General features: G+C 36.5%; 2 protein-coding genes across 5 annotated transcripts in view; one reads left to right on the forward strand and one right to left on the reverse strand.

Moving 5' to 3' along the window:
• Positions 1-18,154, reverse strand: part of ahr1a (aryl hydrocarbon receptor 1a) — a 105,661-nt gene that overhangs the window by 30,920 nt on the left and 56,587 nt on the right. For all 3 annotated transcript variants that reach the window (XM_073924566.1, XM_073924562.1, XM_073924564.1), the window contains exons 2-6: positions 2,886-3,051; positions 2,628-2,808; positions 2,237-2,513; positions 1,974-2,151; positions 1,813-1,889 (exon numbers count right to left, since the gene is read on the reverse strand). The gene's annotated coding sequence lies outside the window, so the exon portion shown is untranslated. The remainder of the gene's footprint in view (positions 1-1,812; positions 1,890-1,973; positions 2,152-2,236; positions 2,514-2,627; positions 2,809-2,885; positions 3,052-18,154) is intronic.
• ankrd28b (ankyrin repeat domain 28b) overlaps positions 15,782-18,154 on the forward strand; it is a 97,045-nt gene continuing 94,672 nt past the window's right edge. For both annotated transcript variants that reach the window (XR_012391712.1, XM_009292265.4), the window contains exon 1: positions 15,782-15,985. Coding sequence is in view for 1 of the 2 variants with exons in the window: in XM_009292265.4 (XP_009290540.1) it covers positions 15,959-15,985 (27 nt within the window). In the remaining variant the exon portion in view is untranslated. The remainder of the gene's footprint in view (positions 15,986-18,154) is intronic.

An 18,154-nucleotide genomic window follows, 5' to 3' on the forward strand; every position in this document is an offset into this window, starting at 1 on the left:
GACTTTAATTGCAGTTTGGCTCTTTCATTCAGGGAATTCATTCATGTCCCTCGCGACAAACGCAATATTTGATTCGAGGATCTGCTCTAAGCGTGTATTTTTCATGCAATGTTTGATACCGCACGGCGAATGAAAGAAAAAAAAAATCTCTGCATTTCCCGGAAACTTAGATGCACACGGCAGGTAGCGTCAGAAAGCCGCGTGTGTTATTCCGGTCACTAAATGCGGTGCTAACATGTTTGCACTCAGTGCAATAGTTAACTTAATTCGATATGAACAAACTGAATAAACAAAGAGCACTGGTCGCTCACTTACCAAATCTGTAGAGACAGGACAATCACCAGTAACTAGAGCCGCGTCTTTATGAAGAGAATACTACAAGCGAATCCGGATTTCAGCGTTTGCAGATGAGAACAGCTCTCAGGTAAACAATGTTCCTCCTTAGACACGCAAGTTATTGTTGTCGAGCGTCGCGTACACTGTTAATCCACACGTAATCCAGATGAGCTCTCACAGAGAGAAAATGAAAACGAAACTTAATGGCAGCAAACTATAAAAGCAACACTTCACGCTTGTTTTGCCAACACAACGTGGCGTCTCTGTGGTGTAAACACGGTGACACTAATGAAGTTGCACAATAGAGCGCGCTGATTGGTTTGAACCAAGCCTTACTCATGCATTAATGCAACACACTGTAAGACGTAATAAGACTCACTCTGGCACAGACGCCCAGTCTGCACGCTGGAATACAACGCTATTATGTCATGGCCGTGACGCAGCTTCAAAAATTCGTTTCAAACAGGAAGTACGAATTTGCTTGAAATAAGGCAAAAACAAACAATTTACACTTTTTAGTGAAATATAGGTGTCCTAATAGGGTTTTTAGCAGTGTGGGACACATATACGACTGTCAACAGCTCAAAAAATGTGTTTTGGTGTTTCGTGAACCTTTAAGACATGCAGCAAATGGCTTAGAAGCATTAAAAGTGTCCAAAATTATGTCCAAAATATTTACACGCAATAACCCAAAGACTGTTTAGATGCATGTCACTGATGAAAAGATGACAGATGTTTACTGTATGATGACCAAAATGGCCCTAAACACCCAGCAGGCACAGGGCATCAACATGACATCAGATTGACGTTGTACCCCAGCGTCATAGGCAATACATTTTGTTTGGAAATGAAAATCAGGCTGACGTCAAAACCCAACAGCAGGCCAACTTCAGTGTCCAACTTCTAACCTAAAATCAACCAGAGATGAACGTCTATTGATGTTACAGCTTGAGGTTGTGTGGACAATATCACTATGACGTCTATGAGATGTTGGATTTTGGTTGCCATACCTGATGAATAAATGTCAGTGTCTGTCGTCAATATGATCTGTTGTTGGTTTAAGATTTTGGCTAAACATTGGATTTTGGTTACTTTCTAACACAGTCTAAAATCAACCAAATTTTAACATCATTTGATGTCGTTATTAGACGTCAAAATAACGTTATCCTTAGACGTTGGCTAGGCTTAAATTTTAATCACCTGACATCACTATCTAAATCTAACCTAAAATAACGTCTTATGACAATGTGTGCCTGCTGGGCAATAACTAAATGCACTACAGAATGTTATGTTTACACACATCTACAAATTACATGTAAACTCATCAGCTTTTACCAGCGTATTTCTCAATACTCTTGTTGCCAACATCATTGCTCTAAAAGTAAAAAGTAATAGATTAAGATATTTTGGTGTCATAAATTTTGTTTATATAAACCATTGTGTTGCTGCATAACATTTGGTAGTACACTGAAATACCTGGATAAGCTGAATGTCCACTATTCGGTTTGCTTTCAGGTCCATCACAGAATAGGTACCATATTTTGCACTGTGTCCTAAAAAAGTATGATTAAATAACATTTGTTAACTAATTTACATAATACTGCTTTTATATTGTTGTATTACTTTAATAAACTTACCTGGAGAGTCGGCCCGCATGTCCCCGCCAAAGATGGTGTCTCCATTCGTGATTGCATGTTGAACAGCTGTACTTTGTTCCATATTCCACAACCAATTGATTGTTGGAAAAAGTAAATTCCGCTGATGTTTTAGGTAGGTCGTGTGACTAATCCCTGCAATGTTATATAACTGAAACAACTGCGGACACATGGAAAATTAACTATTACTTAAACTGCAGCAGAAAACAAGGGTCACAGAGGGATATAAATAAAAATAGCCTTGCCTTATCCACTTGCAAGAAGGACGCTCCACTAAAAACTACAGCTGCGGCCAGCTGGATATTTCCTGCTGGTATGTCTGCAACATACGGCTGACTGGTCCAAGTGTTACGATGCTCACAGTGTGTGCAGACCTGATCCACAAATTAAAGAGATCCGACAGTCCTACTGTGTATAACACATCTTTTGGTGCAGATAGGACACTGCCTGAAGAGCACAATGATGTTTTCTTCGTAAACTATAAATTTCCTCATTTTGTAATGTGGTGTTTCTATTTCAGTACTGATAGGAGACACAAAAACAACAAAGGAATTTTACAAAATATAGTAATACAACACGACGAATTACATTATAGTGTAGCAAGTACATACATTACAAATGTCTCAAATTACTCACCTCTCATTATAGATGGTGTGGTTGGTATCATCTGGGTTGAACGTAATGTCATCTATAGCCGTAGTTCTTGACCTTTTTACAGGGGTTGAAACGGCAAGTGGAAGTTCTTCGAACGATGTGTTCAACATGACTGTGCTAACGTTACAGCTAACATCCTTCTTATGCTGTTTAACCTGGATGCCTGAACAAAGAAAACATGCTAGTCTAAAAATGCCAATGCAACATTGACCAGCAAACAGAAATGGATTTAATTCTTACTCTTGCTTCTTTGTTTTGGTTTCCAACTGCATTGTGTGCTGGTATGTTTGATGGGCATAACCGCGTCGGTTTGGCATGCTACATCAGTTGTGTATACATCAGTCTGGCACGCCACCTCACACCGCATTTCTGATTCAGATGGCGAACATAACTGTTGTACAACCGTCTAAAAGACACCGGACAGACACGATTAAATGAAAACCAACTGTTTACAGTCTGTAGTATTGAAGAATTACTGTAAAATACTTAGTAACGCTAGTCATTGCAGTAAGTCATGTATTTACATGTATTTACACTTACTGAATCTGTAGAGGCAGGAAAACCACTCGGAACTGCGTCTTTTTTTAACCTGAGATGAGTTTCAAATCCAGATTTTACCATTTCCAGATTGGAAAAACTCTTAGGTAAAAAAATGTTCCTCACAAACAAATTTTTGTCGCGTTGTAATACATCACTTTATTCCAACTGCTTGGGTCCACACGCGAGCTTTACTCTCATCACGGGGAAAAGGAAACAAAAACTGCGTGGCAGCAACATTACAAACGCAACACCGACGACCCATGTCTCCAAAAAATGATTATTCTTTCTCTCTTTCTCTTGTTTAAATTAAGGCTATCTCTGCTGTCTGACTTTCAACACTGTAACAGGTAAAACGAGTCTACCTTTATATCTAGTTCATGCATATTAATGAAGCGCATACATAATAGCACGCTGATTGGTTTGAACCATGGCTTACTCATGCATTAATGCATCACACTGTAAGACGTAATAAGAACCACTCTGGCACAGACGCCCTGTCTGCACGCTGGATTACAACGCTATTATGTCATGACCGTGACGCAGCTTCAAAAATTAGTTTCAAACAGGAAGTACGGATTTGCTTGAAAAAAACGCAAAAATAACCAATTTACACTTTTTAGTGAAATATAGGTGTCCTAATAGTGTTTTTAGCAGTGTGGGACACATATACGACTGTCAACAGCTCAAAAAATGTTGTTTGGTGTTTCGTGAACCTTTAAGTACTTTTAAAAGGTCTACTTTTTACTCATATTTGGGTAATATTAACAAAAGATACTTTTACCTCCACTACATTTTTAGGCAAGTAAAGGTACTTTTACTTGAGTATGATTTTTCAGTACTCTTTCCATTGCTGATGTCACTCATTATGTTGTGTGCATTGCAGTATTTTAAGCAAAACTATGCTAATACTCTTAATTAAACCTTCGCACTAGTCTTGGTGGAATGTGCAATCAATGAAGATTGGCCACCAGGCTGGTCAAATTTAGCCATGAAACCTCCAACACATGGGCGTCACAGTGGCACAGTGGGTAACACGATCGCCTCACAGCAAGAAAGTCCCTGGTTTTGAGCCCCAGCTGGGTCAGTTAGCATTTTTGTGTTAAATTTGCATGTTATTCCGGTTTCCCCTGCTGTGTAAAACCATGCACTATAGATTAATTGAATAAACTAAATTGACTGTAATGTATGTGTGTGAATGCAAGACAGTATAGTTGTTTCCCAGTGTTGGGTTGCAGCTTAAAGTGCATATGCTCCATACAGTAAAACATGCTGGATAAGTTGGCGGCTCAATCCTCTGACCCCAGATTAGTAAATAGACTAAGCCAAAAAAATTATTGATTGAATGACCTCTAACACAGTGATCAGTGATGTCTGAAGCTTCATTTTTGCCTATACCTACGTGACTGCTTCGAATTTTGATTCAAAAGTTTAAACACCCCTCATGGGTTAGTAAAGTGTATAGCGAGAGATTAGACGTCGATTACATACATTTCTGCTGTTTTAAAGCACTGCACCGGTTCCACGCACCAGTAATTAAACTTAAACAGGATATTAATTTATAGTAAAGCTTTTGAACCATACTAAAGTGTATTAGTGTATTTTTTGCAACTATCTATAAAGAAGACCATATTGCATATTGTAGTGTAGTGTGTAATGGAGACCAGTGGCAAGTGCACCCCAAAAGCATCACTTCCATAGCCTTCTCAGAGCATTCACCTCCCATGTAGGAATTGCTGGTTTGATCCCTGCTTGGAACAAGTGGGAGGCTGAAGGACTAGTTGGAATACGATAAATGTAAATCATTTTTAATACCTTGGATTTTACTCGTCATCAGTGGTGTAATGTAACATACCTTATGTGTAAAAACTGCAGTAATTGAGTAATTTGTTTATATTACTGTTGTTGTATTATTACACAAATGAGTTGGTCAGTTGTAAACATTTGACATTTTAGCAACACAGTGCTTTCCCACACTCAGCTGAGGTCTTAATTGAGCTCTGATTTAGAAAGCTTCGAGTAACAAACCTTTTTCTGATACAATTGAGTCTAGCACTTCACTGGTTCAGAAACCTTCAGTGCACCATCACTACTTTGTCAGAATCCACAGCTTTAGAAGGAACGTCCTTAGGAGAAACATCCATAGGAGAGGGGATCCACAGAAGACAGCGAGTTGGGGAGAAGGTAAAGTGAACCATCTGACATCGATTCCAGCCACTCACTGACTGGAATCACCGGGGTTATATGGGGATCCGGTGATTGCTGGTGCAGGTGTGTCCTGTTAGTACTCAGATGAATGTGCTCGGGTTTGATGTGAGGTGGCAGGAGATGGGCTGCGTTCGAAACCGCCTACTACTCAGTAGGTACTGCATTTGAATTTAAACGTACTACTCGGCCGTTAGAAAAGTACGTTCTATACAGTATGAATTTAAAAAGTATGAATGGAATTCGGACGTACATCCGCCATTTTGTCATGGTCACGTGACCTACCTGCGTCAGTTGCATTGCTTAACTTCCATTCATGAATTCGCTCGAGAGGACGGGGTCCGGCCAAGATGGCTACCTGATCAGACGTATTTGTTCGAGCTCCTGCACCATAAGTATTTAGATAGTATAAAAGAACTTTTAACTTGTCGTACATAGTGTTTATCGTTTTATGTAGTTGTTAATTCTACGTTTTTCCTGGAATCGCGTTGTCATGGGCCGTAAACGTGGTCACTCAGGTATTTCTTCGGCTGATGCTAAGACGGCTAACGTTAGCGTTAGCTTTAACGCATGCTCACCGGCCACTATGGGCCATGATTATGTTGTTTCCTGCATGAGCGAAGGTGATGCCTTCTGTTTAGCTGAAGAAGAGTTTCCTGCACTGCCTGTCACTCCGTGTAAATCACCAGTCATAAAGAAAAGAGCAAGTGATGACACTCGAGTTGATATCTCATCACAGTTGTCAGACATAACTCAGTTAATCAACAGCCGATCAGACGGAATAGAGAAAAAGATCTCGGATATGTCCATTGAACTGAAAGCCGTCATTGAGAAAGTTACTAATCTTGAGAAACGCATGGATGATGTCGAACAGCCTGTGGCTCATATGCAGCGAAGGATAGATGATATGGAAACTTATTTAAGAAGACGTAATTTGAGGATAGCTGGAATTCCTGAATCTTTGCAAGACATTCGGCTTGAAGTGGTCAAAATTTGCCAAAATGTTCTTCCAAGTGCAAAGGATAAGCTCTCAGATGTTATTGATGTGGTCCATCGTCTCGGGAAGATGCAGCAAGGTGGTCCCAAGGAGCGTCTCAGGGTGACCATTATGCAGTTTTCTGTTCGTTCGTAGAGATGCTATCTGGAAAGCCGCGAAGAATTCTTCATATTTGAAAGAGAGTGGTGAGAGTGGTGAAAGGAGAAAAAAGTTGTGGCCCGAGGTTCAAAAAGCACGTGCAGATGGGAAGACGTCCTTTTTTGTCGGAGGCAGAGCTTACATTCAAGGACAGGGAGAAATTATCCTGCATACATAAAGTGCCTTCAGACGTTTAGCATTTTGACTTTGACTTTTAATGTGCACTTTTCATTGACATGGAATTGTTGCATACAATTTAGAGTCTGCCTCTTATTATATATATTTTATTTGTTATAAAAAAAAGGTTCTTTTTGCATATTTTTGTCATTTAAAATGGTGCTGCTCTTTTGAGGGTTTTTTTTATTTTGAGACCTTTTTTGGAGAATATACTTTTAATAATTACAAAAGTTATCTGAGCCAACAGAACTTTCCTTAAACAGGTTAATTATTCCATTGTTTGTGTGTTCTTTAAATGTCTTTATCTGTGGTGTCCTTAAACGCCAGGGGTTTAAGAGATGCTGTTAAACGCAAGGCCTTATTTTTGTTTTCTAGACAATTTAGTTCTGATTTTGTGTTTTTTCAAGAGTCTCATTCAGAAGCTACTGATGTTAATTTTTGGAAAACGCAGTGGGGTAGCGAGATATGGTTCTCACATGGTACAAACCAGTCTGCTGGAGTATCCAGTTTAAAAAATAATTTTGCAGTTGATGTGTTGCACAATTACTGTGATGAAAGCGGGCATTTTATTTTGTTACTTTTAAAGTGTTATAATGTTAACCTTATTCTTGTTAATTACTATGGGTATAATTCTAAAGCTGAAAATGATCAATTACTATTTATTTTAGAAGATAAGCTTACTTATTGGCAGTCAAAATTCCCAAATGCATATTTAGTGATTGGTGGTGATTTTAATACTGTCCTAAATGAATCTCTTGATAGATGGCCACCTGGTCACTCGTCAAATTCAAATACAACTCTGAAAGCATTTATGGATAGGTTAGAGCTTACAGATATTTGGAGGATTCAAAATGTAAATAATAGAGCTTATACATGGAGCAATAAAAATTCTTCTAGACTTTCAAGAATTGACTTTTGGTTAGTCTCCAGAAACCTTGATAAAGATAATATTTATATTGATATCTCAAACAACGCCACTAACAGATCATAAGGCTGTTTCCATTAAAATCTTATTTTCTTCTGATTCTAAACTTAACAAGGGCTGCTCTTATTGGAAAATGAACAGTTCTTTACTTGAACATAATGAGGTTAAAGTAGAGCTAGAAAGGCTTATAGGTCTTTATTGGAATAAAGCTAAACAGGAAAGCTCATTTGGTATTAATTGGAAACTGTTAAAATATGAAATTGGAAAATTCTTCAGAAAATTTTGTGCTAATTTGGCTAAAACTAAGCGTCTTGAGGAAACTAATATTGTTAGCGAAATTTCATCTATTACCGGGATCCTGCCTGAAAATGTCTCTGATAACCAGAAGGAACACTTAATTGATTTGCAATTCAAGTTGGATAATTTGTACAAATTAAAAGCAGAAGGGGTTTTCATAAGGTCAAGGCAAAGGTGGCTTGAATATGGTGAACAAATGTCTTCCTATTTTTTCAAGCTTGAAAAAAATAGGTCCAAACATAACTCTATTTGTCAATTAAAAATTGGAGAGCTTGTCTCTGAAAATCCCAAAGAAATTTCCCAACATTGTTATAAGTTTTATTCCAATTTGTATAAGTCAAAATTTAATCTAGCTGATCTGGATACCTTTACAACATTTCTTGGTGATATCAATTCTATTAGTAATGATGAAAAAACTGTGTGTGACTCACCAATTACTATTAGTGAGGTTAAGGAAGCAATTTTGCATTTAAAAAGTAACAAGTCACCTGGTAGTGATGGGATAACAGCCGAATTTTATAAACTATATTCTGAATTAGTATCTCCGTTCCTTCTCCAAGTGTTTATAGAAGGTTTAAACTGTTCTGAGCTCCCTGAAACAAGGTGTCATTTGTTTGATACCTAAACCTAAAAAGGACACACTTCTTTTAGATAACTAGAGACCCATCAGTTTACTTAATAACGATTATAAATTGTTTGCCCTTATTTTTTCAAAGTGTTTTAAGTTGGTTTTACACTCCATTATTGATGAAAATCAGTCAGGTTTTATGAAAAATCGTCACATTTTTAATAACATTAGACTTGTTTTTGACCTAATTGATTATTCAGATTTTATTCAAGATGATAGTTTAATTTTGTTTTTGGATTTCTTCAAATCTTTTGACACCATTGAGCATCCTTTCATCTATTTTTGTTTAGAAAAATTTGATTTTGGACCCTACTTTTGTAATGCAATGAGTACAATGTATGCTGGGGAAAATAGCTCAGTGAAATTAGGACATGGAACTACACAGAGATTTCTATTAGAAAGAGGAATTCGGCAGGGCTGTCCAGCCTCTGTATACTTATTTCTTATAGTAGGCCAAGTCTTCTGTCACTTTATTAAGGCAAGTAAACTAGATGGAATTCAAATTGCTGGACGAAATTTTTTAATTAGTCAGTTAGCGGACGATACAGCCTTATTTTTAAAAGACTCAAACCAGGTTCATCAGGCTATCAAATCCATTCAGTTGTTCTCTAAAGCCTCGGGTTTGCACCTTAACCTTAAAAAATGTGAAATATTAGCTTTAAAAAACTCTCCCCTATTATCTGTAGAAGGTATACCAGTTAAAGAAGCCGTTAACTATTTAGGTGTTGTCATTTCAAAAAAAGAACAAGACAGAGTTTCCTTAAACTTTAACCCTGTTTTCGAAAGGATAAAAAGTAAATTCAATTTTTGGTTATTAAGGGATTTGTCCTTAAGGGGCAGAGTTCTTCTTTCAAAAGCAGAAGGAATTTTTAGATTAACCTATTTTGCTTCAACCTTATATCTAGATAATAAAACAGTCAAGTCTATTGATACGATTTTATTTAATTTCTTATGGAAGAATCGTGTACACTACATGCGCAAATCTGTTGTTTTAAATTCCCTTAAAAATGGGGGTCTTGACTTTTTGGATTTCTCTTCTCTAAATAATACTCTTAAAATTAATTGGTTAAAGTTTTGTCTAAATAAACCTTCTTTCTGGAATTTTATTCCCAATTTTATTTTTGACCAACTTGGAGGTCTTTCCTTTTTATTATTATGCGATTATAAAATTGAGAAATTACCAGTGAAGCTCTCTGCTTTTCATGCTCAAGCCTTGTTGGCGTGGAAACTGATCTACAAGCACAATTTTTCACCACAACGTTATTTTATTTGGAACAATAGATGTATTTTGTATAAATGCAAGAGTATCTTTTTGGAGAGGTGGTTTGAAAAGGGTATTGTTTTAGTTTGTCAATTGTTTAAACTCAAGGGTATCTTATGACATATGACGAGTTTCTTGTACATTTTAACTTTCCTGTAACTCCCAAGGAATTTTCTCTTGTTTTCTCTGCAATTAATTCTAATATTGTTTCCTTATTTAGAGGTGTAACTTGGATTCATAAGCCCATAATCAAACTAGTTGATACAGTGTGTGGTAAAATTTGTTTCTCACAGTCTCAAAATAACAAATCTATTCGCTCTCTATTTGTAAATCAAGTAGTATCTAAACCTTGCTCTACTACCTATTGGAATAATTTTGTAAGAATTCCTAAATGGGAAAGTATTTGGTCATTGCCTCACAAATTTTTGGTTACAAATAAGATAAAAGAAATATCTTTTAAACTAATTCATAAATTCTATCCGGTTAAACATTTCCTAAGTAAATTTAAAAAGGATATTGATATAAATTGCTCTTTTTGTTCTTTGCATTTGGAAACTGTACCCCACCTTTTCTGGCACTGTGGTTATGTTAAAAAGCTCTGGTATGATGCTTCTGTTTTTATAAAGAAAAGGGTACTCTTTAACTTTAATTTGCATTATGAAACTGTAATTTTGGGGTATTTTAATTATGATAATTTGAATAATGAAGCTTTTGTTATTAACCTATTTATTTTGCTAATTAAGTTTCATATTCATAAGTGTAAATTTTCCAACAAAAAACCTTGTTTTACTGTGTTTTATAAGGAACTGAAAAATTACTTTTGCACTATTCAGCATAGTGCTAATCGAAAGGCCATTAAAACTGTCCAACTGTGCTCTAGTTTCAATATCTTTGATTAATGTAAAGGTCCTGCTTGTTTATATTTGTAAGAATCTTTAGTTAAGTATTTATACTCTTATTTTTATGTTTGTTTTATTTTATTTTATGTATTGTTATTATCATTTACTTTCTATCACCCTGACATTGTTTTGTTTGCTGTATTGTCATGTATATGTTGTTTAAAGCATAATAAAAATAAAAAATAAAAAAAATAATAATAATAAAAAAAGAATTCGCTCGAGGGGCATCATGGGATAGCGCAGCATGCATGGGATGCGCACTCCAGAATCTCGCCGGAAGTAGTAAGTCATCCAGGTACTTCTCGAATACTGATTTTCGAATTCTATGAATTCGGACATACTACTCGGCTCGCATACTGATTTTAGCGTACTATATAGTATGGAAGTATGCGGAGGAGATGCGGAGCGATGATTGGTACTGAGGGAACGTGATGGTGAGAGAGAATGGTAAATGGAGCAGCAGGAACAAGTCGGGGATGTGACACTATACAAGCAGAGGCAATGTTTTGGTTCCATTGTCTGATCATTTTAAGATTAAGCAACTGCTGTTGGTTTTCAAGTGTAGTACTGTGAATACAATTATTTGTTTAATTTAATTAGTATGGAAACATCTAATTTTACTATACAGATATACAGGGGCAATTCTAGGATTTTTTTTAAAAGGCTGACACAGTGGCACCGTCTCCCTCCTGTGCCAACCTATTAAAAATACTATAAATGTGGTAGTACATCCCCAATAGTATCTGGATGCAGCCTTTATGATGCAAGCTGAGACTGCATCACTTGCAATCCCAGACACAATGCACTCAAATGGAGCTAGTGACATCACTGTGTGAGGGGTAGGGTTAGATGTTAGGTGAATCCATTCAAAAGCATTGGATATAGCTCAAATTGCACTGCACCAGGTCTACAACATGACATCACAAATGATCAGATATGAAACCAAAATATCTATCTGCTTGTAGACATGGTAAACATGGCCACAACTTAAATTTGTTTGTAGAACCACCCTTATTCAATGTTCAAAGCTAACTTTCTATTCATAAAACATTTTAAATGAGTATGTTTATAATTACAAATGAGTTTGATGAAAATAAAATATGTGTGAAATAATGTTCCATCACTGTACATCATTCAGTGTAACAAATATATGGATTAAAATAACAAAAACATACTTATTCTGTCCTGTACTTATTAAAATGTATAAAAGTTAAACTTTTATCTTAAAAGAAGGCTACATTTATTGTTAGGCTACATTTAGTGCTACATTTACATGCTTTATGTTACACCAATGGCATTGTTGTTGTCCTCTTTATAAACATTTAAAATATAAGATGACTATTTGACTTATATCCATCATTATTATCTGATACTGCAATCTATAAAGATTGTTGTGCAGCTAAATAATGATGTGATTTAATATCTATTGAAATTGGCTGTAGTGTGTGTGTGTGTGTGTGTGTGTGTGTGTGTGTGTGTGTGTGTGTGTGTGTGTGTGTGGTGTGTGTGTGTGTGTGTGTGTGTGTGGTGTGTGTGTGTGTGTGTGTGTGTGTGTGTGTGTGTGTGTGTGTGTGTGTGTGTGTGTGTGTGTGTGTGTGTGCGTGTGTGTGTGTGTGTGTGTGTGCGTGTGTGTGATGCAGATGGAAGGGCATCCGCTGCATAAAACATATGCTGGAAAAGTTGACAGTTCATTCCGCTGTGGCGTCCAGATAAATAAAAGGACTAAGCCGAAAAAAAAATAACCTAGTTTCAAGTCGCCTGTCAAGAACCAGACTGAATGTCTGTTTCTCTCGCCTCCTAGCAGCCATCAAAAAGTAGGCAATGTTAGCTTTAACCTTTAGCGTCATCTGGTGTACACTGATAAAATAGTCTGTTTCTACCGTGTTTATTTGGCGCTTGTTCAAATGTAGGCCTACGTCAGACTCAGAATAGTTTGTCTTTGTACCTATTCAAATAAAACTTAAACTTGTCTGCATGTATCATGTGTTAAATGAATCTAATTCCTATCCCCTAAGATAACTTTCATTTTCTCTAGAAACTATCAGCCGAGCTCCTTTTAAGGCACAATACAAGGAACCGGTTTCATTGTTTTCAGCGCAGACTTATGAAAACATTTGTGTGTATTTCCTGTTATGCAAAGAGAAGACTCAATGAAAAAGAGACCAATACGAGCATGGTTTTCTCTTATTTTAGTGTTAATTTACACTTAGATAGCCTATATACTCACTCAGAATTTTGAAGTGTCTCACTTTGCCATATATAAAGTGAATTGCCAGAAATTAATAAAGGCTAAATATATAATTTTAATGTGTCTACGTCTAATTTACAGAATGAATACTAGCCTACTACTTGTATTAGTTTTATCATGGTTATTCATGAACACATTTTTTTCTCCTCACCACTGCTTCATTTGGAACAACCTAAGTATTGTCTACAAAAACAAATTATTATTTTTCAAGAATATTTTTTGACTGATTTAATAGTCAATTATTAGATAGCATTGCATTGGTAAGTTATATTTATTTTCTTAGTTTTTAAAAAAGCTCAATTTTGAACCCTCAGTATACAACACAGTAATTAATGCCATTTCCATTTAAAAACTTTATTGAAAGGAGTACAAACTTTTAATTTGGATCCTACCGATAGAAGGGATATCAATAGTTGAAAACAAATTCAATAATCGTATAATGCAGAATTATTTTAACCAAAACAATTCCACCTTCTTCTTTTAAATGTCTGGCCACGTATAAAATAAATTGGGATGCTACTTGGAATCTTCCACATAAATATTTGCTAACCCGTTCATTAATTAATTTTCTTTTCGGCTTAGTCCCTTTATTCATCAGGGTCCACCACAGCGGAATGAACCGGCAACTTATCCAGCATATGTTTTAAGCAGCGAATGCCCTTCCAGCTGCAACCCATCACTGGGAAACACCCATACACTCTCATTCACACACATACACTACGGACAATTTTAGCTTACCCATTTCACCTACCACACGTCTTTGGACTTGTGGGGAAAACTTGAGCGCCCAGAGGAAACCCATGCGAACACGGGGAAAACATAAAAACTCCACACAGAAATGCCAACTGACCCAGCCAAGGCTTAAACCAGCACCCTTCTTACTGCGAGGCAACAGCACTACCTACTGCACCACCACGTGGCCCCTATTTGACAACAAAGTAAAAGAAATCACTTACAAAAATATTACATAGTTGCTATACTTGTAAAAGTTTACAGCAGCTTAATTGGAGTTCACATGGTTAATTCAGTTGATTGAACATGATTTGAAAAGGCATACATCTGCATATATAAGGTCCCAGGGTTGACAGTGCATGTCAAAGCACAAACCAAGCATGACGACAAAGGAATTGTCTGTGGACCTCTAAGACAGAATTGTCTTGAGGCACAAGGCGGGGAAGGTTACAGAAAAATTTCTGCTGCTCTAAAAGTTCCAATAAGCACAGTGGCTTCCATCTCCCGTAAGTGGAAGATGTTTGGAACCACCAGGACTCTTCCCAAAGCTGGCGGGCCATCTAAGCTGAGTAATCGGGGGAGAAGGGCCTCAGGGAGGGAATCAATAACCTGATGGTCACTCTGTCTGAGCTCCAACATTCTTCTGTAAAGAGAGGAGAACCTTACAGAAAGACAACAATCTGTGCAAGCAATCTACCAATCAGTATAGTGGTCAGACTAAAGCCACTATTTGCCTGGAATTTTCTAAAATGCATCTGAAGGACTCTCAGACCATAAGAAACAAAATTCTCTGGTTTGATGAGACTAAAATTTAACTCTTTGGAGTAAATGCCAGGTGTTACGTTTAAAAAAAAAAAAAGGCACCACTCATCACCAGGCATCCCTGTGAAGCATGGTGATGGCAACATCATGCTGTGGATATGTTTTAAGCAGCAGGAACTGTAAGACTAGTCAGGAGAGAGGGAAAGATGAATGCAGCAATGTACAAAAACATCCTGAATAAAAAAAGCACACCGCCAAAAATCAATGGAGTGGCTTCACAACAACTCCTTCACAACAACTCCCTGAATGTCCTTGTGTGGCCCGGTCAGAGCCCATACCTAAACCCTATTGAACATCTCTGGAGAGATCTAAAAATGTACATTGTCACTTACCATCCAACATGATAGAGCTTGAGAGGTACTGCAAAGAGCAATGGGCAAAAATTCCAGAAGACAACTGTGCCAAGCTTGTGGCATCATATTCAAAAAGACTTGAGGCTGAAATTGCTGCCAAAGGTGCATCAACAAAGTATTGAGCAAAGGCTGTGAATACTTACTTGTGATTGTTCAGGTTTGTTTATTTTTAATAAATTTGCAACAATTAAAAAAAAAAAAAATTTTTTTTTGCATTGTCATTATGGGGTATTGTGTGTGGAATTTTGAGGAAATAAATGAATTTAATAAATTTTGGAATAAGGCTGTAACAAAAAATGAGGAAAAAGCGAAGTGCTATAAACACTTTCTGGATGCATTGTACGCTCCTCTTTTAACATTTTTGTATTAAATGTTTCTATATATGCATTTCCTGTAGTAAAAGTGAATTTAATAAATCGTGTTAATAACTAAAATTGGAAAATGTGTGCTATATATTCATATGCAATTTGATAATTTGATAAAGTGATTTTGTTGTATAATAAAACTATGTGCTGGTTCTTGTAAAAAGCAAAAAAAAAAAAAAACAACAACAACTCATAAATAGTGGATGGTGAGAAGAAGTTGCATTTACCATTATAGTTCATTAGTGTCATCAAAAGTCGGAAAACTTGTTTCCTCTTTAAAAATAATCGAAAAAACAGTGTAACAGTAAAAATGTAAGTTAAACAGTGGAAGGAAGTAACTTTGCGATAGAGAAGCACACGCTTCTCTGAAAATAAGCTGCAGCGCCCTCCCACACACACACAAACACACACACACACACAAACACACACACACACACACACACAAAACAACGTTGTACGATTCACATGCAAGCGTCTCCCCCATTATCCAATCACTGTTGTTCTTACTCTCGCTCGAACCGCCGTCTAACCAATCGTCGTGTTCGTTTTTTCAGAGGTAGCAGTGGCGGTAATGTTATGGAGTTTTCTCCCCTGCTCATCAGTGGCAAATAGGAGACCCAGGCCTACTGGATACGCTAGTTTTACCGGCTCTTAAAAATCAGCATTCAAGTGGTGGTGGTGAATACATTACGTTTAGTCCTGCATGAGAGCCAACGAGCGCATCGAAACATGGTGGTTCTCAAAATCAGAGACCAGGTAAGTGATGTCAGAAAAAGCTAGCCGAGTTCGGCTAACAAGTGCTAACACGCTAGTCAACTGCCCAACAACATCACAGACGATCACACTATCCGATACCACGGAATGAAAGCTGTTTAACAGAGTAAATACGCGCTGCATTTCGCTGTAATAGAATAATAATTTGAAACGTTTTTATTTGGGTGTGTGTTTTCTCGTCCATTGGGATTGTGGCTAGTAGTTGCTAAGCTAAATGTGCGCGAGCCACGATATTAGTTTATCAGATCACAGGCTATTAAGTGTACTAATTTTGCCTTCTGTAATATGATAAGTGTAATTTTAAGTCGCACAAATCTACAGTTTTATCGTTGTGTACATGATAAGGCAACAGTTGGCTTCGTGAGGTTAAATGGTTAACATTTCTTTGCATTGCTGGCTGTAAAAGTGCATATAGAAGTTGATTTAGCCTTTTTTCATTGCTGGATTTAAAGTTAATTACAGCGATAACTTTCACGACAGTCTGTTATATGACAACTTTTCAGAGTGCACGACAGGTGTATGGCTGTCTTTCAGGGATGGACAAACTTGGTCACTGGTCCCAGAGAGTAGAATAATTCAAATAGCAATTGAAAGAGTGTGATGGTGAATTTGCTTTTGGCATATAAGTTAATGTAAACTTGACTGTCTTTATTCAAGCGAGGTGTCTTGCATGGTGCTGATTCCAATTTAGAGTGACCTTAGAAGTGTAGCAGAGATGTCATATATTTTGGAAATTTGACCTTTGTAATCATGACACTGCCAAAGTTGCTTTATTTGATTACTGCCATTATAAAGCAGCCATATTACTACTTCGCTCTGGATATCTACATTTTTAAATGTGTTTATTTAACATTTACAGGTTTATTTTGTGCATGTGTATATATATATATATATATTTTTTTTTGTATTTTTAAAAAAAAAAATTTTTGAACCAATGTAACCATTTTCATTTATTTGATTAATGCTTATAAGTACTAAATATTGATACAAGATGTTCAATTAAATGATTAGAAAATTCATTTAACTTGTAACGATTGTAATGATTCACTTGACTCAATTCGATATGATGATACGATATCATGATCCTAAGCTCACCATACGGTTTTAGTCATGATTTTTAAACAAAATTATTTGAAACTAATTTAAGGTGAACAAGAGAACTTTCATTTTATTCTTAAACGCTGCACACTTTTTTTTGTAAAATATAACATTTTCTGCTATAACTAATTAATTAATAAAAAATAATAATACAAAATAAAGAATAACTCATTAATATAAATAAACAAACTAAAACTGTGACTGCTGGGATTTGACATTTTAAAAAATAAATATTGGCAGCATATCTTTTCTGGTATAAGCTGCGGTCTTTGCACTTGGGATGCTCGGATCAGGGTTTTTGCAGCTGATACAAAGTACTGGTATAACCAATTCATAGTGATTGTCCAATATAGAGCAATTACCAACCTACATCACACATGACGTCACACAGGTTCCCGGTTACAAAAAAAATTTGAGTCCAAAAATAGAAAACTTAACTTTTACCATACACCACACACTGCTTTAATACCGACTACAGACGTCTTTGGCTAATGGCTCGTTTCCACTGACTGGTACAGTACGGTATGGTTCGGGTCGTTACGGGTCACCTTTATCAGGCTTGCGTTTCCACTACCAAGGGTACCCTTTTGGTGGGCGTGGTGTATGACAAAGTTTCAGTCGACGTCATTTTCGCTCAAGAAAATGTCTACAATAAAGCTGCACAGGTCGTTCACATATCATATGAAAAGCACTTCTCAAAAAACAGATGCTTTACACACATAAATACTTGTGTAAATGTTTATTACTAACTTTTCTATAAACAGTAGTTGATTATAACTGCAGATCAATGATGGTGCGAAATAGCCTTCTGTAACATCTATAATTATATTAAATAAATAAATAAATGAACTTATATGAACACATACAGACCCTTACAGTCTCCGATATGTTACCAACTACAGAAGAACTACACAAAGCAGACATTTCGTCGTTAATTAGGTTCAAAACAACACAAAGTATAGCCTACAGTCAGTGAAAACCTCTCATTTGTGTCTGTAATCTTCAGCAGCACATGAAGCCTCTGTTAGAGAGTCATTCCATCATTCCCAGTTT

This window comes from Danio rerio, chromosome 16, assembly GCF_049306965.1.
Source record: "Danio rerio strain Tuebingen ecotype United States chromosome 16, GRCz12tu, whole genome shotgun sequence".
NCBI lineage: Eukaryota > Metazoa > Chordata > Actinopteri > Cypriniformes > Danionidae > Danio > Danio rerio.